Source organism: Peromyscus maniculatus, chromosome 12, assembly GCF_049852395.1.
Source record: "Peromyscus maniculatus bairdii isolate BWxNUB_F1_BW_parent chromosome 12, HU_Pman_BW_mat_3.1, whole genome shotgun sequence".
In the NCBI taxonomy this organism is placed as follows: Eukaryota; Metazoa; Chordata; class Mammalia; order Rodentia; family Cricetidae; genus Peromyscus; species Peromyscus maniculatus.
In genome coordinates, this window is record NC_134863.1 from 22,981,488 (window position 1) to 23,004,647 (window position 23,160).

At 38.1% G+C, this 23,160-nt stretch overlaps 1 protein-coding gene across 17 annotated transcripts in view; it reads left to right on the forward strand.

Moving 5' to 3' along the window:
* Dlg1 (discs large MAGUK scaffold protein 1) overlaps positions 1-23,160 on the forward strand; it is a 206,914-nt gene that overhangs the window by 99,088 nt on the left and 84,666 nt on the right. For 9 of the 17 annotated variants that reach the window (XM_076548687.1, XM_076548686.1, XM_076548689.1 and 6 more), the window contains 3 exons: positions 776-874; positions 10,866-10,919; positions 21,252-21,302. In XM_076548687.1, coding sequence (XP_076404802.1) covers positions 776-874; positions 10,866-10,919; positions 21,252-21,302 — 204 coding nt within the window. The remainder of the gene's footprint in view (positions 1-775; positions 875-10,865; positions 10,920-21,251; positions 21,303-23,160) is intronic. The other 8 variants (XM_076548693.1, XM_076548695.1, XM_076548696.1 and 5 more) reach the window with 1 other exon arrangement.

Below are 23,160 nucleotides of genomic sequence, written 5' to 3' on the forward strand. Positions count from 1 at the left end.
ATCTGCTTGATTTTAAATGTTTTCTTACATTATATTTCATTTGTATTTTTGAGTTAATGTGTTTATAGTAGTATAATTTTGTTAGAAAATATATTTTCTGTGCATATTACATACTACTCTTGACAATAATCAAGCCAGACAGTAATTAAGTATACAAAGTATTACAGTTTATTGGTTTAAATTGCCGAAACACCTCTGTGCTTTTCCCTCCACTTTTGTCGAGTAGATCACATAAAGGAGCCAGTGGTAACTGGGATAATGACTTCACAGGAACATTAGGCAGGTTATTTACTGTTCTCAGAAGCAAGAGTTTTAATAGTATGGATTATTTTAAATGATACAAATTCTGTTTGGAGATTTTTTTTTAATGTTTTCCTGTGTATTCATAAACATTTGCATGGTAGGCTAATAACTTTTTTTTAATGTGAAAAGGAAAAATAATCAGATAGCTTCTGGATGCTAGAAAAATTTTTGCAATCTGACTATAAAACAGCCGTATCATTTAATAGTGCATGATTGATTGTCTTTGTTGGTACATTCTAAAGAACAGATCTTCTTAACCACAGACACTGATGTTGTAAGTTGAGGTCATAATTGTTGCTGAAATAGCCATAGGACAGTTTCATTACTTAACTAACTAAGTAATACCTTAATAATTTTCTCACTTATTAATTAGTATATGGAGAACTATAATTTACCTTTATGGTACAACTTTCTGTTTGTGTCTTTTTTACTTGATGTTTTTTTCCTGATTTTTTGTCATTGGTGATTTTAGCCCACAGAAGCTGTTCCTCCCTCCTCTCCCACTGTCCCTGTGACCCCTGCCCTGCCCGTCCCTGCTGAGAGTACTGTCGTCCTGCCCAACGCACCACAGGTTTTTATTGGTTTCTTTTTTCTTTATAAAAAGTTAATTTGCTTTCAATGTTTTATTTGTATTCCTTTAAAACTGTCGAAGTATTTTTTTTTCATTAGGTATATTAATTTGCTTTGACTTCAGTTGGGATTTAAGATAGGTTCAACACTAGCTTTTATTTGGTAGTCTATGAAATGAAGTGCATTCTGAGCTTATATTAAACGTTTGGAGATTTGTTAACATGCCTTTGTGCTTGTAACAATGTTCAAAGTAAGTTCTATGGTTTTGTTTCTATAAACTTGTCTAATTTCTACAATTAGTGGTCCTGCTCTTTTGCCAGATCCATTCTTTTATATGGCACTGTTTCTCAATGTAGATTTGTCTTTGGAAATACTCAGCCTTTTGTTATTTGGTTAAATCCCACGCTTTACATGTATTGATGTAGATTGTATCTCAATTACATGAAAACTCCTGTTTTAGGACAGGGCCCTGTGTCGTCCTTGTTGGCCGTGATGCTGGGCCTTCTCCTGAGTGCTGGGATGTAGATGTCCGCCATGATGCTCTGCTTCTGTGTGAGATACTTACACGGTCTTTGTAACTTCTGTAAATACTGCTCCAAACTAAAGTCTGCTTTTTTAAAGCTTATGGAACAGTGAGAAAAAAATAAAATTGTAGTCAGATGTCAGCGAATTTGATGATTTTTTATTTTTAGAATTTTATTAGTTGGAAGGAGTGATTTGCTGACATTTTATTGCCCTTGCAACACATATTAATATTCAGTAAAATTAATAGTAAGTGTAGTATTAATGATCTTTTGTTTGAGAGCTTCGAGTATTGCTCATAATGTAAAACATGTGTTTATAGACATGTTTGCTGAAATTGACAGTGACATAAATCTAGGTAGGTAGACATTGTGTGCATGAGTCTAATTACAGCTTCGGATGAGCCCCACTGATGAAACTGACAGTGACATAAATCTAGGTAGGTAGACATTGTGTGCGTGAGTCTAATTACAGCTTCAAACGAGCCCCACTGAGAGGGAAATGAGAGCAGTTGGGGTCTCTCACATTTTAGGGCTTACCTTAGGCTAAAAACTGAAAATCAGCCTAGTGGTGGTGGTGGTGGTGGCGGTGGCGGCGGCGGCAGCGGCGGCAACACACGCCTTAATCCCAGCACTTGGGAGGCAGAGGCAGGTGGATCTCTGTGAATTTGAGCCTGGTCTGCAAATCAAGTTCCAAGACAGCTAGACAGAGAAACCTTGTGGGGGGAACCTGAAAATCAGACAAAGTAGCCATACTGAGATTCTAGGAGAAATCATCAGTAGTATAGTGAGATGTATATATCATAATGACTGAATTATACTATATTATGACTTCAAAGTCTTCACCTTTTGTGGAAATCATTAAGAATTTAGTCATTATGAAGCCATCATGAATAGGTAAATCCAGATACATATTATTTTCATATTGCAAAGAATGAGCAATCAGCAATCTAAAAGTTGTTATAATATGGTAAAGATTAATATATGTTTTTAAGTGTCTAATAGTATAACATTTTTTTAAAAGAAGATTTGAAAGCTTATTTTACTTGATCCCTGTACTTTTTATGTTAAAATAGTTTGCTAGAATCCCTTGAAATTTTGTACAGGTTTCTGCTCTGTTTTTGGGTTCTTTCATTTACTTACTCGGTGTCCCTAACTTAGCAGTCTACTATTACCGTAAATTGTTGAAACAATCACAGGCTTGTAGTTAAAAAACAAAAGTTTATAAGTCAGTCTGACTTGTTTTCAACTCATTCCAACCAATTACTGGTGTGTAACTGGATAGTTTACAGTGATAAAGTCTGCTAGCTAATCTGCATTGCTAGAGTAGTAGTAGTTCTGGATTGAGAGGTTTTGCAGTGATTAGGAACCTGACTGATAGATGAGGTATGGGGAGTCCTGATTTCAGTTCCCAGTGAAAAAGAGAATAGGTGTTATCTGCACAGTACCTTTGCACATAATCCCCTCATACTATCTGCTTAACCTTTTTGAGAGAGAGAGAGAGAGAGAGAGAGAGAGAGAGAGAGAGAGAGAGAGAGAGAGAGAGAGAGAGAGAGAGAGAGAACAAATGAATAAATTTAAAAGTCAGTGAGTGGCCAGGTGTGGTGACTCACACCTTAAATCCCAGCACTGGGGAGGCAGAGGCAGGTGGATCTCTGAGTTCGTGGCCAATGTGGTCTACAGAGTGAGATCCAGGACAGCCAGGCCTACGTAGAGACTATGTCTCAAAGCACAAGCAAACAAAGTCAGCGATGCTGCACGTATAAGAAAAGCCATATCCTCAGTTGTAACCAATATTGATATCCTTAGGTGATGATGGTGATACATGCTCTATACTATGAGAAAAGATGCTGGGATTGTCTCATTATTAAGTATAACATGTTTATTGTAAAATTAATAGAACTTAAATGTTTGTCCCCAGATAAATTCTGAAACATATTCTTTTAAGGGATATGTAACTTGGGCTGAAAAGCTGGCTCAACAGTTAAAAGCAGGTACTGCTCTTATAGAAGACCCAAGTTCAGTTCCCAGCACTGAGGTCAGGTGACTCACATCCTCCTTTAACTCCAGCTCTAGGGGGTCTGACACTTTCTTTAGCCTCTACAGGCACCTGATTCACAAATATACACACTTTAAAAAAACAAATTAAATCTTCATTGTTTAACCTTCATCAGAGACTTGCAAATGAGATTTAGCACAGAGAACCACAACTGGACAATGTGCAGACAGAGACCGTGAGGCACTCAGCCCTCAATGGGATGTCTTCATCCAACCCTCCTCCCCTTGAGGCTCAGGGACCAGGGCCGAAGAAGAGGCAGAAAATTGTGAAAGCTAGACATGATGGATGACTAGGGCAGTCTTCTCGACACAGTAGGGCTGCTGCACATAGGAATTCAGAGACTGTGACTTCTTGTACAAATTCAGGTCAGACGGAATCCCAGCAGAGAGAAGGGGAAGTAAGTAGACATGGGGATCCCACCCCTGGCCAAGAAGCTGTTTGCAGTTGAGACCTGCTGGGAGGAAGAAAATGAGTTTTCTCCAGTGTAGTGACACTGGATATATTAACCACGCTCCAGGGTAGGTCCCATGCTCAGAAGTAGTTGACTAACACAGAATGGTCTCCATTGATTTTTGTTGTTACAGTTTACTGGTTTTTTGTTTGATTTTTTTTTTTTCCGTTTTTTCGAGACAGGGTTTTCCTGTGTAGCTTTGCGCCTTTCCTGGAACTCACTTTGTAGCCCAGGCTGGCCTCGAACTCACAGAGATCCGCCTGGCTCTGCCTCCCGAGTGCTGGGATTAAAGGCGTGCGCCACCACCGCCCGGCTGATTTGGTTTTTGTTTGTTTGGTTTTTTGTTTTTTTTTCTGTCTTTTGGGTCTTTATTTTGTTTTCTGGGGTTGTTGGGGTTTTTTGTTTGTTTGTTTGTTTTTGTTGTTTTTAATTCTCTTCTGTTTTGTTTATTTTGAGAGAAAGGGAAAAACGCATGGAGTTGGGTAGGTAGGAAGGTGAGGAGGGTCTGGAAGAAGAACTTGGGGAGGGGAAAGAATATGACCAAAATCTATTGTGTGAAAAAATTTAGGTACTTTAAAAATGTAATATAAAAAAATAAATCTTTAAAAGAATTTAGAACTCAGGCTTGACCTTTTAAATTGTACTTTATTTTTAGAAGAATCAGGATGTAAAGAAATAGAAGTCAGGACTGCTATTACTGTGATTAAACACCGTAACCAAAGGCAAGTTGGGAAGGGTTTATTTGGCTTACACATCCACATCATAGTCCATCCCTGAAAGAAGTCGGGGCAGGAACTCACACAGAGCAGGAACCTGGAGGCAGTTAAACGGGTGCAGAGGCCTTGGAGGGAGCTGCTTACTGGCTTGCTGCCTGTGCCTCTCCCGTCCTGTGCTCTTATAGAACCCGGGACTACCAGCCCAGGGATGGCCCCGCCCATCCAGGGGACCCTTGCATCAATCACTAATGAAGAAAATGCTGTGCAGAGTTTCCTACAACTCCATCTTATGGAGGCATTTTCTCAATGATATTCCTTTCTCTCAGATGACTTTAATTTGTGTCATATTGACATAAAACTAGTCAGCGCAGAAGCGGAAGGTAAAAGATTCGGAGTTTAGTCCTGTCTTTGTAACACAAACAAGTTACACTTCCTAAATGCTATACTCCCCTTATCTGTAAGGGAGAGATTATACCACCCCATTCCCAGTAAGTTTGAGGATCAGGCAAATAACCCCCAAAGAAAGAAAGGTACATAGATGGATAATTTTTTAAGACTGTCAGACACCATGGTGCATTCCTTGAATACTACCATTAAAGCAGAGGAGGGGGCAGAGATAGGCAGATCCCTGTGAGCTCAAAACCAGCCTGGTCTACATAGTAAGTTTCACACAGGCCAGAAAACACAAAAAACAAAAACACCTTATATTGTTTTTCCTTTTTACAAAGTGCTTTTATGTTGATCATATCATTTGAACTTCATTTAAGCTGACTACAAGTGGTACAGGGCAAGATACATTGAATGGCTCCCTAAAATTAATGAAACGTCATGAACTTAATAGTCTGACCTAAACCCACCACTATTTTGTCACACTCATTTCTAGACGTGATAGTGCAAGAAATTGCTCAATTTTTCAGAGCTCTAGTTTTCCACTTGAAAATCAAGCATGTGATGATATGTTACTCTTTCTGCTAGGGATGCAGCCACTCGTCTGTATGGTTCTAGCTTTATAATCCAGAGGTGTGTTCTGCACTCAGTGGATGCTTTAGACTTGCTCATGTCAGCCTGAAGCACTATTCTGTGATTAAAGTTCTAGTGCACTCTTGGATGGTCTCGGTCTTCCTCTCCTCCTTCCCCCTCAATCCCTTCCTTTCCCTCCACTCCCCTCCCACTCTCTTCCCTCCTTTCCCCTTCCATGCTTGGGGTGTGCTTGGTGGAGGAGCTCTTTTGATACTCAAACACACACTTCACAATAAGCTGGTTTTATTCTTTTTTTGTTGTTGTAATTGTTCCAATCATATGTGTTAATATCCTTCCCCATCTGAGATTTGGCTTAAGTAGAAAATTCTAGAAGCCATTGACACATAAACTTTAAATAAGTTTTATTATGAGATAATGTTGTAAGTTGTTTTATTTTCTTACTAATTACTGTTAATCTATTTCTATGACTAATTTATAAATTAAACCTTATCGTGGGTGTACACACACACACACACACACACACACTCACGGTACGATACGGTACTACTACCCGATTATTTTAAATACCTGTGCAACATCTTGAGAGATATGCCCTGTGGATCAGGGGGACTTACAAATATAGTAATATTATATATGACTTCCTGGAAGAGCCTGTAACTCGACAGGAGAAAAGTTAGCAGTTAATTTTATTATTGAATGAGAGTCATTACCTTAGAGGTATAATGACCTCTGAACTTTTCAAATTTTGCGATATAAGAGTATTGAGTCTTAAATTATTGTATCAGTAGTATTGTCTGACTGGATAAGTTTTCATTTTATGAGTAATCTTAAATGAAATAGCATCTATGCGATTATCTGGATTAATTTTTTTTGTAATTGTATACTGACACTTGACTGAAGTTCCTTTATTGCTTTCTAGATTTTAGTTTTTATATTGGTCTGTATTTTAAAATCACTTCAGGTTTATAAAGTTGCAAGATGTACAAAGATGTTTTATCCTTTTACCTAGATCCTCTAGTTGTTAATACTTGTACTTAACTCCGTCCACTTTTTAGCTTCTCTTACTGTGTATCATCATTATTAATCAGTTAGGAGTTCTGTCTGAATTTCTGTAATTTGGTATAGCAGCAATCACTACCAGAGACTTTATTGATGATGAAATAGATCAGTAAAATGAACTCTCTGTTACTATTAACAGGTCCGATTGGTTACTGGCTCGTCCATTTGGTTTTCTCTGGAATATCTCTGCCTTTGTACTATCCCTTCCCCTAGCCTCTAAGTGATTTATAGGGCTTTCTTGTCAAGTGAAAACACATACGTTGCTATATTCGTTAATAAACAACAATAGATAAGCATGTGTGTAACTTTCTACTGTTCATGACATGTTTTCTTTATATTACTTCTCATATAGTCCTCTTGGATAAAAAGTTTGAATGTTCATTTGGATTACTATAGTCAAATATCACAGAATAACTATGAGATAGAGATCTTGGACCAGGTCTTGACATAGTGTCTTTTGGAGTGAGATGTAGGAAGTGAGTTTTTCTTTTCCCACCTAAGATAATAAGAAAACAGAAAGTAGGGGCTACTCTGGCCAACATAAGACCTTGAAAACCTTAATGGGACAAGAGGTAACTTGGAATGAGTGACCTTGCTTACAGGGAAGCACTAAGCACTCAAAAGAATCTGTGTGAAATTTACTTGAGATGTTTAGTGCAACTGTGTAAAACTAGTTTATTTTCTGTAGCTGCACTTGCTGCCTTCTGTCAGAGTGGCCTGTCCTTTATTTTTGCTGGTAGCGTTTAGTTTGGTGCTATGAGATTGTATCTGTCTGTATTGTGTTTATATCTTCAACGTCCACGCAAATTGTGTTCCTCCATTCATTCCTGTTACTGCAAATTGGAGAAATATAAAATACTATCTCAACAAATACCATCTTGAGAGAAAATTTTAAATTGGTACATAATTTATATATCCATAGATGTTTTCATTTCCTACTTCCTGATATCACTTGGATGTTTTACTGTTACGTTAGGTGCCCTACACTTGAGGTAATCAGTCCATTTTGCTACTTGAGCTTTATGTCTGTAACTTATTTCCAATGACCTTTTATGATATTTTTCTTTTTTATAATTATGTGTTTAATGATAAAATATAATATGATCAAACAAAAACTAACTCATTAGAATTGGCCAAGAAAAAAGAAAAGAAAAGAGCCCAAGAGAAGGCAGAAGAGTCAGCCCCGCTCCTTCACCCACTCCGAAATCCCAGCGAAACACTGCCCTGGAAGCATAACACATACAGGGAGCGGAGGCCTCTGCATGCTGGCGCAGCCTGTCTCAGCTTCTGAGTCCGTGTGAGCTTGATCATGGTGATTCTGAGGGTCTTGTTCATGGTGTCCTCCATCTCCTCAGGCTCTTCTGCTCTTTCTGCCTCCTCTTCTGTGGGATTCTCTGAGCCCTGAAGGGAGAGATTCGATGGAGATATCCTATTTAATGCTGAATGTTCCAAGGTCTTTCTCTGTCACAATGCATTTTAAATTGCTAGGGTTTCTTCTGTCATGATAGATTTATCTACCAGCTGCTAGTTTGATTTAAATTTTTAATTCTTACTGTGAATATTCATGATTTTTTCTCCAGTTTCATGTTTCTTAAGGTTTCCCTTTAGGTATGGTCACTCTAAATTTTACCAATATCTATAGACAACTTATTCTGCATTATTTAAGTTTTAAGTAAATAGAAGATTGTATTGTTTTATATACATATTTCAGTATTATAAATTACTAGAATAAAAAACAAAGCATCTACAATGATGATTGTTTCTGACAGGAAACATTTTAATAATTATGGTTAATATATTAATAAATTATGTAAATTAGGTTTCCGTAAACACCTACCCATTGCATGATTGATACAGATGAGTCAAGGGAACCAAATGACTTCCTTTCACAGTGGGTGAAGAATATAATTTATTTTAAACTTTAAATAGCCTTTTCTTCTCTAAAATTGCTTAGGCAGAATACAGTGAAGCTCTATCGTGAGTAAGGTAAAGATTACCAATCTCATTTTGCCACTAAGAAATGAGTCATAGGCTGAGGAGATGGCTCAGCGGTTAAAAGCACTGGCTGCTCTTCCAGAGGTCCTGAGTTCAATTCCCAGCAACCACATGGTGGCTCACCACCATCTGTAATGAGATCTGATGCCCTCTTCTGGTCTGCAGGCATACATGCAGACAGAACACTGTATACATAATAAATAAATAAATCTTTAAAAAAAGAAAGAAAGAAATGAGTCATTTCAACTGTCTGTAAAATCCCAGATGTCTGTAAGTTTTGCTTAGTAGTAGTTTATCATGTTTGATGTCACTACATCACCGATAGACTACTTAAATAGGGTTGAACATGTAGGAGGAGTTCATGTTGTCTTTGTAGATAATTAAATACTACTGATTGATTTTAAACTACTCCTCTTATACATGTAGCCCAAACTGAAATTGTTGTGCTTACCCATTTTCTCAAATGATCGTTGGGATAGTATTTGACTGACAGTAATGTATCATTTGAATTCTGTTTGTAACTCAAGCTGTTCATGAACTTGAGATTCTCCACCTCAGCCTTGTGGGGGATTGCAAGCATGTGTCTCCCTACTGGCTTACATATTCACATTTTAAAGTAACCTACACAAAGTTGGACATGGTGGTTTATGCTTGTGATCTTAGCATTTGGAAGGCTGAGGCAGGAGCATTGCTGTGAGTTTAAGGCCAGCCTGGGCTACATAAAGAATTCCAGATCTTGGGCTGTACTATGAGACTCTGCCTCAAAACAACAAAAAGTACATAAATAAAAAGCCAGTTTGTATATTTAGAAGAAAACTGTCTTGTGTTACAATGTGCTTTTATACAACTTTGCTACGTAATTTTTTTTTTTTTTAAACAAGGTTTCTCTGTAGCCTGGCTGTGCTGAAACTCTGTAGCCCAGGCTGGCCTCAAACTCACAGAGATTCCCCTGCCTCTGCCTCCTTAGTGCTGGGATTAAAGGTGTGCGCCACTGCCGCCTGGCTGCTGTGTGCTTCTTTAAAGAATTAATGTTACCATATAAGTATCTCTCTCTGAAAGTTTGTTTAAAGGACAGTAATCCTTCATAGTAGTGTTTGATTTGGCACTCTTACAAAGAAATCTTAAAACATTTTGAAAAAATAATGTTAAGAAGAATTGATCATTTCTGGTATGTTTTTCATTTGATAATTGATTTTTGTTCCTTAGTATCATCCATGTAGAAAAGAACTTGAACTTAACAAGAAATCAGGTTGTTTTTCTTTTTCCTTTTAGAGTTACTAGATGCTCAGTGTTTGTTCTGCATGTTGTAACACATTATTTTGTGGATGGTCTAAAAAAACAGCAAAAACCAAAATAATCTAGGTCTTTACATGGAGAAATAGTCTGTTTCTCCTAATTTGTGACTGATTTTCTGTGTGGCAGATAGTTTTGTGTATGTTTGAGGGGACTCTTTTTTTCAACATTCAAATAATTCATTATTGGCAGAATTTTTTTCCTAGATTGATAAAATGATTGGAATGTTTGTGGGATCCTTGGAAATAAATAACTGGTTTCCTCACAAAGTAGTTTTGTTTGTTTTACTAAAGAATGCCACTTGGGTTAGAGAAGACTGTGGTGGGCTTCTTTTCAAATCTCATATTTGAACCTGTTTTCATAGAAATAGAGACTTGGGGCTGTAGAGGCGACTCTGTGGTTAAAGTACTTGCCATGCAAGAGTAGAACTAGAGTCTGGGTCTGTAAGAGAGTGTGCCTTGAAGAGTGAGGTGGGATAGCAGTGGAGGATGATCCAGACATTAACTTCAGGTCTCCATGTGTACGTGTTCACACGTGTGTCACACATATACAACATGTGCATAAACACAAGAAAATAGAAAAAGGGAAACAATAGCAAACCTAGTTACAGCTGTTTCGATTTCGTTTTCCCTCACTTGGCTGTATTGTTTAATATATCTCACCTGAATGCGTTGTTTAATATATAAAAAGCTCAAATAACATAATAACTTTAGAAATAGCAAGCCAGTAAAATTCAGCACCTGGGAGGCTGCATCAGCAGTATCACAAGTTCAAACCCAGACTGTGCTACAGAGCCATACCCTGCTTAAATAAAAGATTCACAGCCAGTCTGTGTTAAGCTGTTATTACTTGGAACGTGATACTGGAGCTTGTTGGTTTCCTTGTTAGACTAACACTTTACAACTCTTTCTTTACAGGCAAATCCTCCTCCAGTGCTGGTCAACACAGACAGCTTGGAGACACCAACTTATGTAAGTTCTGTTCATCACCAAAGTTAACTAATTATGCCTTTTTTGTTGTTCAATTTGATGTAGTCAAAAAGGCCACAGCATTATTTTCTGTAATGAATTCTACTTAAGACTTTATATACTGCAAACCTGATCATGATGGTACACACTTCTAATGCTGGCCTTTGGTAAGCAGGGGCAGACAGATGATCAGGAGTGCAAGGATAGCCTGGGTTACATAGTGAGTCTAAGGCCAGCCTGGGCTACATGAGACCCTGTCTCAAAAAAGTTTTGTTTCTACTAGTATACAATATACCTATCATTGATAGTAAATAGAATCATACTATCATCTGGTTGAGTTGCTATAGTAAATGAAGCAATACTAACTTGTTTTAGGATTTACACAAAGCAGAAATGGTAAAATAGAAATTTATGTTTTAATTTTGAGTTTATAAATAACTTTCACTAAATGCTTTTACATACTTAATAATTTAGAGGGTGGTTTATATTTATTTTTATTTCATGTGTATGAGTATTTGACTAGATACATGTCTGTGCAATGTATGTGTGTAGTGCCCACAGAGGCCACAAGAGGGCTCCAAGGGGCTGGAATTACAGATAGTTGCAAGCCTCCATGTGGGTGCTGGGAATTGAACCCAGATCTTCTGGAAGAGTAGCCAGCTATCTTAACTGCTAAGCCATCTCTCTAACCCAACTCATAATAATTTTGTGTAGTTACTTACATAATGCTTGCATAATCACAGTAATTTTAGAATTTTAATTACATGATCAGTTTTTTAGTAAACTGGTTTCTGTGTATTTGAAGAAATAGTTTTAACTCTAGTTTTAGTTTTTTTCTGTAAACTTACTTTTTAAAAAAAAAAAATTTCCCCTTTCCAGATCAATAGCCAGAGCAATAGTATGATCTAAGACTTTGATTTGGAAGACAAATGGCTTTGGAGGCAGAGCTTGGTGCCTGTGCATTAACTGGAAGTGCTCTGCTTCCAGCCGGGCTCGTCTTTAATGCTGTGTCATTTTATAAACTTAGGAAACCCTTTACCCACTTTTTAAAAATCCACAGTTAGGCCGGGCGTTGGCGGCTCACGCCTTTAATCCCAGCACTCGGGAGGCAGAGGCAGGCGGATCTCTGTGAGTTCGAGGCCAGCCTGGGCTACCAAGTGAGCTCCAGGAAAGGCACAAAGCTACATAGAGAAACCCTGCCTCGAAAAACCAAAAAAATAAAATAAAATAAAATAAAATAAAATAAAATAAAATAAAATAAAATAAAATAAAATAAAATAAAATAAAAATCCATAGTTAGTTTTCAGTCTATTCAACAAACGTCTTATTCTGTCTTCATATAAATACTGGTGTGTGGCTTACTTGGGGGTTTTCAAAGAAAGAGACTTGATGCCGGCCCCAAAGAGCTGTTGATCACTTTTCAAAAGTCTTCTTTCCGTCAGTGTTACCTCTCACAGTGATAGTGACTACGTGAAAAGAACATTGCACTCTAGAGACTGTTTCTAACATTTATATCTTTGCTGGGGAGACGGGGGTGGGGCCTTCTAGACAATCCCTATGACTTGAGATTTGATAGAAAGTCTAGACAAAATGTAATTTATTCATTATTAAGACAATATACTACTAGTTGCTAGATGTGGTGGCCCACATCTGTCATTTTAGCACTCAAGACTGAGATGGGAAGATTGTGAATTTGAGGCTACCCTGGGCTACAGTGGTCTCTGTAGAGAATTCTAAACCAACTAGTTCAACACATTGAGACCCTATCTCAAAAAAACAAACAATAACAACAAACCAGGTCTGGTGGCCTGTGTTTGTAATCCCAGCCCTGGAGAGGCAGAGAGATAGGTGGATCCCTGAGACTTAACTTGGTGAGTTCCAGGCCAGTAAACAATCTTATCTCCAAAATTTAGTCAGATAGCTGTGGAGCCTACGTGGGACCGAACTAGGCCCTCTGCATGTGGGAGACAGTTGTGTAGCTTGGTCTGTTTGAGGGACCCCTGGCAGGTGTATCAGGACCTACCCCTGGTGTATGAGCTGGCTTTTTGGAGCCTATTCTCTATGGTGGACCACCTTGCTCAGCCTTGATGCAGTCAGGAGGGGCTTGGCCCTGCCTCAACTGAATGTACCAGGCTTTGCTGACTCCCCATGGGAGGCCTTACCTTTTCTAAGGAGTGGATGTGGGGCAGGGTGGGGAGCAGAAGGAGGGATGGGAAGGGGGACTGTGGTTGGTATGTAAGAATAAAAAAAAATTAATAAATTTATAAAGAAATAAATTTTAAATAAAAAGAGGGGGGAAAAATCCAGGCAGACAGCATCTGAAGACTACCACCCAGGATAGTCCTCTGACCTCCACAAACTCACACCGACGTATACCTACATACACGTGAACATGCACACAAAACAATAACACCAATTCATCTGTCTCAATTATTTTTCTATTGCTGTGAAGAGACACCGTGACCAAAGCAACTTCTAGAAGAAAGTGTTTGCTGTTAGTCCATGACCGTCATGATTGGGAGATGGGGGTGACACTATAGTAGCTGGGTGCTTACATGGTAAGACAACAATCACAAGGAATAGAGAGATAGCTAACTGGAAGTGGCCCGGGCTTTTGAAACCTCTAAACCCATTCCTAGTGACACACCTCCTCTAACAAGGCCCCACCTTCTAATCCTTCCCAAGCAGTTCCACCAACTGGGGTCCAAGCATTCATGAGCCTTTGGAGGCCACCACATCACCATAACTATGTAGTAAGTGAAACTCTACAGTCAGATCACACATTGCACTCTCCCCTGCAAAGATAATGCAACAGCATGTATACAGTGTTCCTGGTCCTGGAAGCCCAGAATAACCAAGTGCCTAAGGATTTGCTTTCAGTTGGCCACATAGGCCCACTTTGCTTAAATTGTTCTTCAAAAAGTTGTGCCTGTTTATATTTCAACAAAACTACATTGATGTATTTTTACCCCAAGCACTCAACAGCACAGTGCTAATAAGCTTTCGGTCATGTATAACATGCCATTTGAAATATTAACTCATCGTAAATTTCGCCAGAGTTAGTAGCATGTGTCTGTAACCCCAACACTCAGTAGCCAGACCTAGGAGAGCAACAAGTTTGCCAACAGTCTGGGTGCAGAGAAGAGCCCCGCGTTACCATCTCTTCCCCAGGCCACAATCACACACCACAAAATCTACCTGTTGAAAACACAGGATGCCTGGTTTTTCATGTACTTACATTATGTTGTTGTCACCACTATCGAGTTATAAAACACTTTCATCATCCTATAAAGAAACCCTGTACCCACAAATAATCACTTCCCACTCTTCCTCAGTGCCCAGGCTCCTTAAGTCACAGTGTGTTTTGTTTGTTCTGGATTTGTCACATAAATAAAATCATTCCACTTGTGACTTTTTTTTTTTAATTGTCTGGCTCCTTTCACTTCCATAGTGCTTTCAAAATTTGTCCATGGTGTAGTAAGCATCAATTCTGTGGTTTTGTTTTTGTTACTGTTTTGGTCCCCCATTCCGCACCCCACCCGCAGTGACCAACGCCCTTTTGAGTCTCAGGCTGCACTGAGCACACCCCGCCCTGCTAGTTTCTTTTGGTTGGTAAATATTCTTACATGAACATGCTCATCGCAGAGAAACATTTGGGGTGTATCTACTTTTGCTGTTATGAATAAAACTGATGTGATTAACACTAGAAGTTTGAGTGCCCATAAAGTTTCATTTCATACTAAGAGTGGAGTTGCTCGGCTATATGATAAGTATATTTACACTTTAAGGAATTGACAAATTAGTTTCCAGCATAGCTATTATTTTCTGTTTCCCACCAGCAGTATATGGGGTTTCCAGTTTCTCCACCACCACTAATCCTGTTATTTCTCATCAAGGGTGTTGTTACAATATTCTTAATTATAGATATCCTATATTACTATGGCTTTGGTTTACATTTCCTAGTGATTGAGGAAGTTAAACAGTGTTTATGTGTTTACTAGCCATTTCTACATCTTTGGGGAAATGTTTGTTTAGGTGATTTACCCACTTTTAGTTGTCTTTTAGTTCCCTTTGAAGTGTTCTGCATAGAAGTCCTCTGTGCGTATAGGGCTTGCAGTTTTTTCTCCCATTACGTTGGCTTTATTTTAATTTCCTTTTAAAACAATTTTTTTTTTCCAAGACAAGGTTTCTCTGTGTAACAGCTCTGACTGTCCTGGAACTCACTTTGTAGAGTTCAAACTCGCTTTGTAGGGTGCCTCTGCTGGAATTAAAGGTGTGCACCACTACATCCAGCTAAGATTTATTTAAGTATATGAGTACGCTTGTCTGAATGTATTCCTTTATACCAGATGAGGGCATCAAATGCCGCTATAGGTTCTGAGCCACCATGTGGGTGCTGGGTATTAAACTCAGGCCCTCTGGAAGAGCAGCCAGTGCTCTTAACCTCTGAGCCTCTCTCCAGCTCCATATTTTAATTTCCTAATAATTTCCCTTGAAACATCAAAGTCCAAATCACACTTTTTTCTTTTGTTACTTTTAGTCTTAGGAAACTTTGCCTAATGCAGAATCATGAGGATTTGCATTTATGTTTTTCCTACTATTTTTATAGTGTTAGCTCTTAAATTTAGGTATTGATCCATTTTGGTTTCATTTTCGTAGGATGTGGGTAGGGCTATACCTTCATTCTTTTCCTCTGAATGTAGAGTTTGCTTGTCATGATTTGTTGAAGCCTGTTCTTTCCTTATTGAATGGTTTTAGCTCCTGTTTTTCAAAAAAATAAATAAATTTCTTATAAGCAATATGTAAGTTTCTTTCAGTTCCTTTCAGCAAAATTTTATAATTTTTAGTATATAATTTGTATACTTATTGGTAGTGAATAAAATACCATACAATTTTAGATAGTGGTGTTTTATCCTGTAGCTTTGCTGAACCCATTATTAGTTCTGATCCTTTGTAGATTTCTTTGGATTTTCTATAATTCAGTCCTGTTATCTGCAGATACAGTTTTACTTATTCTTTGCCAGTCCACATGTGTCTGATTCTTGACTTACATCCCTGATTGGAACCTTCACTGCTATATTTAATACAAGTACTGAGGCCAAACATCTTTGTTTATTCTTTTTTGGAGGTAAGCTCTCAGTTTTAAAATACGATGTATTAAACTCAGTTTTAAGTACAAATTGATACAACCTCACTGGCATTGAACTTGGCTGTCTCTCCATTTAGCCATATTCTGTCTCCAAACCTACAGACCTGTGTTTCATTCCTCAGGACTGAGCACTGACTCCCACAAGTTGTCCTCTGACCTCCATGATAGCCACACAAACACAAGATTTTTTTTTTTAAGATAAAAATAGTAAAATAAAATATTTTTAAGTAAAAATGTAGGGCAGACTTAAGGATCAAAAATGAAGATTTCTACAGGTTCCATTAAAGAGGTAAAAAGGTAAATTTGTTGAACTCACTCTCATCTTCTCTGTCATTATTTTCTCTTAAAACTAATCCTAAAGGCAAAATGTTAAAAAAAAAAATTCATTTAGTTGAGATTTGATAAATTTCTTACATGATAAAATCTTCAGTTTTTCCATATGTAATATAGTTGATAGTTAAGTATTTTTAAATCAACTTGGATTCATTATTTGGGGCATATTTTAAGCAAACTCCTTAGGGCTTATTTTGATTTAGTTAAAATTAGTTTCCATTAGGAAAAGCTTTTGCTTTTCTGTACATTTTATTTTAGATTTTTGGCTTGTGTGGTGTTGGCTTTGAGGGTTTTAGTTACTGAGATTATGCAGTGTGAGTCATGAATTATGAATATTGATGCATAATATCTTGACTCTATAGGAAAAATATTACTGATTTGAACCTAAACTACATGGTATTAATAAATTAAGCATCTATATTATCTTCCTTTGGCCAAGTAGTACACTTTGTAACATAATAGGATTGTCTTCTTTGATTGTATTGATGTTTTTCTAATTAGAAAATTTAAGTCTGTGTCAGGAAAGGACTGAATATATTTATTACAGGGTTTTTTTGTGTGTGTTTCTTTATGGCATATATGTATCAGTATTCAAAATGTATGTCATTTTAAAGTTTATTAATAATAAATGTTACTCCAGTATGTAAACAATAACCACTTGTAAGTATGGTTCCGGACTGGAGAAATAGCTCAGTGGTTAAGAACACTGACTGTTCTTCCAGAGGACCAGGGTTCAATTCCCAGCATCCACATGGCAGATATCAACTGTCTGTAACTCCAAAATCTAACACGCTCACACAGACATATGTAGCTAGAGTTTTCCTGCCTTGCCCACAGTCAGGACAAATCTCTCTCACCCGCCAGTCCCACAGCTGCTCAGACCCAACCAGGTAAACACAGAGACTTATATTGCTTACAAACTGTATGGCCGTGGCAGGCTTCTTGCTAACTGTTCTTATAGCTTAAATTAATCCATTTCCATAAATCTATACCTTGCCATGTGGCTCGTGGCTTACCGGTATCTTCACATGCTGATTGTTCTGGCAGCGGCTGGCAGTGTCTCTTCCTGCCTTCCTGTTCTTTCTTTTCTCCTCTCTGTTAGTCCTGCCTATACTTCCTGCCTAGCCACTGGCCAATCAGTATTTTATTTATTGACCAATCAGAGCAACATATTTGCCATAGAAAACATCCCACAGCAGACCTACATGCAGGCAAAACACCAATGCACATAAAATAAAAATAAATAAATTATTAAAAAAAAAAAAAAAAAAAAGAGCCGGCTGGTGGTGGCTCACACCTTTAATCCCAGCACTTGGGAGGCAGAGCCAGGTGGATCTCTGTGAGTTCGAGGCCAGCCTGGGCTAGAGAGTGAGTTCCAGAACAGGCTCCAAAGCTACACAGAGAAACCCTGTCTCAAAAAAAGAAAAAGAAAAAGAAAAGAAAGAAAAAAAAAGAAAGTGTGGTTCCATAAATTATAATAACAAAAAAATGTGAAATGCCTAGCAATCAGTCATCTAAAAAGAAAATATACAGAATTAATAGTATGAAGACTATATCTGAATTCAAAGCACAATAATAAATTTACTATTCACTGTGTCTAATGAGATTTATCCTTAGGATGTAAGGGAAATACAACAAAGTCATATCAATAATTGTTACCCACCACAGTAGCAGAATGAAATTAAAAATTTGAGTATTAATTGATTTAAATATAAACAATTATTGAACAGCCTAACTCTTTAGATGAAGCATTTATGTCTAAATCCAGCCCTCCACAGTATATGCAACAAGTTCTCTCCATTTCTTCTCTCTTCTCTCCCTCTTCTCCTCTCCCCTCCCTTTCAGAGGAGTGGCATTATGTCAAGTACATAGATGAGTCTGGAGAAAATGAATAGGACCATGAAAAATTTACATATGATTGTGGCAGGGTTTGCAGTCTTTCTGTTCTCTTCCTGTTCCTCATGTCTCCCAGTAGATATGGATTGCAAATGCCCTCAAGGAAATCATGAGCTACTTTCTGGACAGACCTGGACTAAGGGTCACTATATGTTTTTGGGGTGTGTGTGTGTGTGTTGTTGTTGTTGTTGTTTTGCTATCTCTCATATAAATCGCACTAAAAGCTATATCTTAAAAGAGCAGTAATTCATTATTTCTCATAATTTCACAGGTTAACTAGCTGGGTATTCTGCTAATAGTGTTTTGGGTGGGTTACTGCTAAAAACTAGGAAGTCTAAAATTACTTCATGGTTTTTGAATGGCAGTTGGTGCTGGCTACTTGGTTAAGAATGAAGCTAAGACTGAGGACCGAGTATCTTGCTTGGTTTTCCTTCATTTTTATCTGCTCATCAGCAGTTGGAGTTTCCTAAGATTTTATGGTAACAAAGACTATTAGGGTCAAGCCCCTCTATAGTCTTTTCCCAGAGTTCGAGAAGAGATGCTACCAGCAGCAGATTAATTAATCTCAGGGATACTCCAATAAATCTACATACATGAAACTCTTTAGTCTTTCCACTTTATTCTTCTGAGTCAGTTTTCTGTCTACACAGCTTCTTTTCTGCTCTCATACTTAGCTCCTTTCTTGCCTGATTCTCGCTACATTTTTCTGCTTAGTTCTTTTCCATCTAGTTTTTCCAAATCTAGTTCTTTCCATCATAATTCCCCAATCTAGTTCTCCCTAAGTCCCTGAGGTTTACAGTTATATACCCATACAATTAGCAATGTTCTGGCTAAGGCAAGGTCACCAGGCTTGAATTCTTTCAGGGTCAAAAAGGAGGTGATAAGATCCACACAAAGAGCAGTAATTGTCAGTTATCATTTACAGCCCAAAGGGAAGTGACTAATAAAGAATAGAATCAACTGAGGGCTAAATTTAGTTAATAGATCTGAGAAAAGGGAATTTTGTGCTCAAATTATATTCTTAGAAGTGGTTAGTTAAAATGTTAAGAGTCTGAGTCACTAAGTCATGAGTGAAATAAACTGCCCTTAATCTCGGCTGTGCCTTTTCCTGGCAGGGCAGGGTTAGCTAGGCAGCCTGTGTCACAGCTTGATGTACCTGGTGTATAAAAGTCTTTGTTCTGAGTAGACTGTTAAAGGGGGAGTGTAGACATACCACTTGGGCTATGGGAGAAAGGAGGGTTTAAGCTTAAGTTGCACAAGAAACAAGGCTTGTACCTAATATCCACCTGGACTTGACTATTTACTTTAATTCGGGAGACTAGGATGATATGGATGCTTATCTGCAGTCTGTCCTTGGATGTGTGAGAGATATTTCAGATAAAATACTTTTGTCTGGAGATGGCCCTAGCTGGATACTTGCTAATGACAACAATTACAGAAAGGCAGACTTCTGAGTCTAATGCTAAGAAACAAAGGAACAAAAGCCTAAAAAATGGGATCTTGACTATGTGACTGGTTGTCAACACAGTTGGGGGAAGTTATCCAAATACCCCAAATATAGGGGAAATTGTGCCCAAAGAATGATCAACTACACTGTTAGAAGTTCTTAGAAAAAGAATTAATTGGGAACGCTACCATAGCACACCAGGAAATCATTGCAGGAACTGGCTAATATATTTAAAAACTAATGTCACGTTCGGTCCTCAGCTCTGGGGGGGAAAAAGAAGCTAATATCACCAAAATTCCTTGGTGTCTTGGCTTTATCCTCTGGAAGAGTTTTTAACTCTTCCAGAAAATAGCTTTTGCCATAGTCAGCTAAATTCCTACTACATATTTCTGTGGCCCGTAGCAGTATCTGCTAAGTTATAAGAAATGAACTGTAAGGCAAAGCCAAGTACTACACGGTATCATAAAACCCAGGCTCAACCATCTAATACAATTTGCTTTATTTAAGGTAGTAGTAGGACTTACCTGAATCCTAGAGGAAGGGAAATAGACTCAGTGCCCCTTGGTGTTAGATTTAGTGATACTGTAAGAGTAAGTAGGGTAGAAAATGTGAGTTATCTTCAGAAATAGACTCTCATAATCTCTTTTGACCTGTAGTGAGTATATTTGCCTAGCCCCCAATTACTAGAAATTATAATGCAAGGATTCAAACTCAGGTTAATCTGATTCAAGGGCACTCATTACAGGGATGCTTCTTCTAGAGAGAATAGAGAATCAAGTGAAAGGAGTAAGAGAACATATTTGATGTGTCTCAGATGGGAGCAAGTGGTCAGTGGGGGTTAATTCATACAGAGGCTTCGTTATAAAGCCACAGACTTTAGTTTTGGACAAAGAGAATTTCTGAAAGTTTTGAAAGACTTGTGTTATGTTACCAGCCTGGACTTTGAAAATCAGTCTGATTAAAACCCAGAATGATTTGGGGGCTGGATGATTGACTGCTTTTCCAGAAGTCCTGAGTTCCATTCCCAGCAACCACTTGGCTCACAACCATGTGTAATGAGATCTGGTGCCCTCTTCTGGTGTGCAGGCAGAACACCGTATACATAATAAATCTTAAACACACACACACACACACACACACACACACACACACACACACACACACACACGCTCGCAAGTTCCAGGACAGCCAGGGTTTCATAGAGAAACCCTTTCTTGAAAAAAATCAACCCCCCCCCAAAAAAAAAATCAGAAGAAAACTCAGCATTCAAAAATAGTAAATGCTAAATGCACCCCTCCTGTTTTTGAAAGTCATGGTAATACTACTATAGCAGTCATATTTACACTCCTCCATTCCGTGTAAATCTTTCCTAAAGTTACTAAAGTGAGGCTATGTTTTCTTAACCACTGTCGTGTTTAACAGGTTTTCATTAGCAAATCATGTAGAATTATCTTGACATTTTGGATTTTTCATTCTGAATTTTTAAGCTACTTCTCTTTTTCCTCTGTAGGTTAATGGTACTGATGCAGATTATGAATATGAGGAAATCACACTTGAAAGGGTAAAAACTATTATCTTAATCTGTTGTTTGAACTTTTTTTTTTTTTTTTTTTTTTTTTGGTTTTTCGAGACAGGGTTTCTCTGCGTAGTTTTGCGCCTTTCCTGGAGCTCACTTGGTAGCCCAGGCTGGCCTCGAACTCACAGCGATCCACCTGCCTCTGCCTCCCGAGTGCTGGGATTAAAGGCGTGCGCCACCACCGCCCGGCCTGTTGTTTGAACTTTTAAATATATTGTTCAATCATAGAATACAAGGGGGAAATGTCCTTCAAAACCAGAAAAATGTTTTTAAGATCACAGGTCATAAAGTTAGCCATGGCATTTTCAGAATGTTTATTTTCTTTAATGTCCTTTAAATTTTTGTAGATTTACAGAAAAGGCATAAGGATAGTACAGAGAATTCCCGTTACTTTGCACTCCGCTTCCATTATTGTTAACATCTGCCTTTGTTACAGTGTACTTGTTTCCATAATGCGTCATCATATGTACGTACAGTATTACTAACTGAAGTCTACACTTCTTATTCCTTAGTTTTTATGGTTTGTTTGTTGTTTTTGTTTTGTTTTTTTCCAGGAAACTACCCTCCATTTAGTTATCTCCTTTGGGTGCTCTAGACTATGGTAGTTTGTCGGGTTTTTCTTTTTAATTGTCTCTAAGAAAGTAGCACGCTGTTTGGGCAGCGGCAGCCTGTGTCCCCAGCACTTAGGAGGTGGTGGCAGGAGTTCAAGGCCAGCCTTACTGCATAGCAAATTCAAAGCAGCCTGAGCTTTGAGACTTTGTCTCGAATCTACATACCTACCTCCATACACACATTCTTGTTTGTGAGGATGAGAGGATGTGCGGGCATAATCAGTTTATGCTGTGTTTAGAAAGGCTGCCCTTGTCTGGCAGGCACTTTCAGGGAATTTAATGTTCTACACAAGTAACTCTCCAGAGTAACAAAATGTCTGCATTTTAAAAACTGAAATCTTAGCCGGGCGGTGGTGGCGCACGCCTTTAATCCCAGCACTCGGGAGGCAGAGGCAGGCGGATCTCTGTGAGTTCGAGGCCAGCCTGGGCTACCAAGTGAGTCCCAGGAAAGGCGCAAAGCTACACTGAGAAACCCTGTCTCGAAAAACCAAAAAAAAAAAAAAAAAAAACTGAAATCTTAGATTTACATTGTGTTGTGTTTGAAGCGAGAATGGATGCCCGAAAAACAAGTAAAACTGAAAGGTTCTTTGAATATGTAGTAGATCTTCATTGTCTACTACTCAGTTTCATGCCACCTACTTAAATTAGGCAGGTACCTCTGTAACACTCAAGTAAGCTCAGCATTAATCTATAACATATATTTTAATGTGGCATTTTATGACATCTCTTGCTGTTTGATTTATAATCCTCTCCATGCCTTTTGAATTTATCATGTTTAGTTTAGGACTGTATATTTTTCACTGCTTAAAAAACTTGAATACTTAAATTTGTTGGCAGCTTTTCACAATCTTTTAGTAGTGTTGACATACTACTAATTCTTTAAGGAATATAAACTGAAAAAATTTAATTATAAGCCGGGTGGTGGTGACGCATGCCTTTAATCCCAGCACTTGGGAGGCAGAGGCAGGTGGATCTCTGTGAGTTCGAGGCCAGCCTGGGCTACCAAGTAAGTTCCAGGAAAGGCACAAAGCTACACAGAGAAACCCTGCCTCAAAAAACAAAAAACAAACAAACAAACAAACAAAAATTTAATTATATTGGAATTTTAGGACAAGTAGTGGGAAATTAGTTAAGTTCTTAAATATGAATAGTTAAAGTAACAAGTCAGATATATCCATTTATTTGAGTTGCTAGAAAGCTACATGCAGAAAATTCTTGAGAAAATAGACATT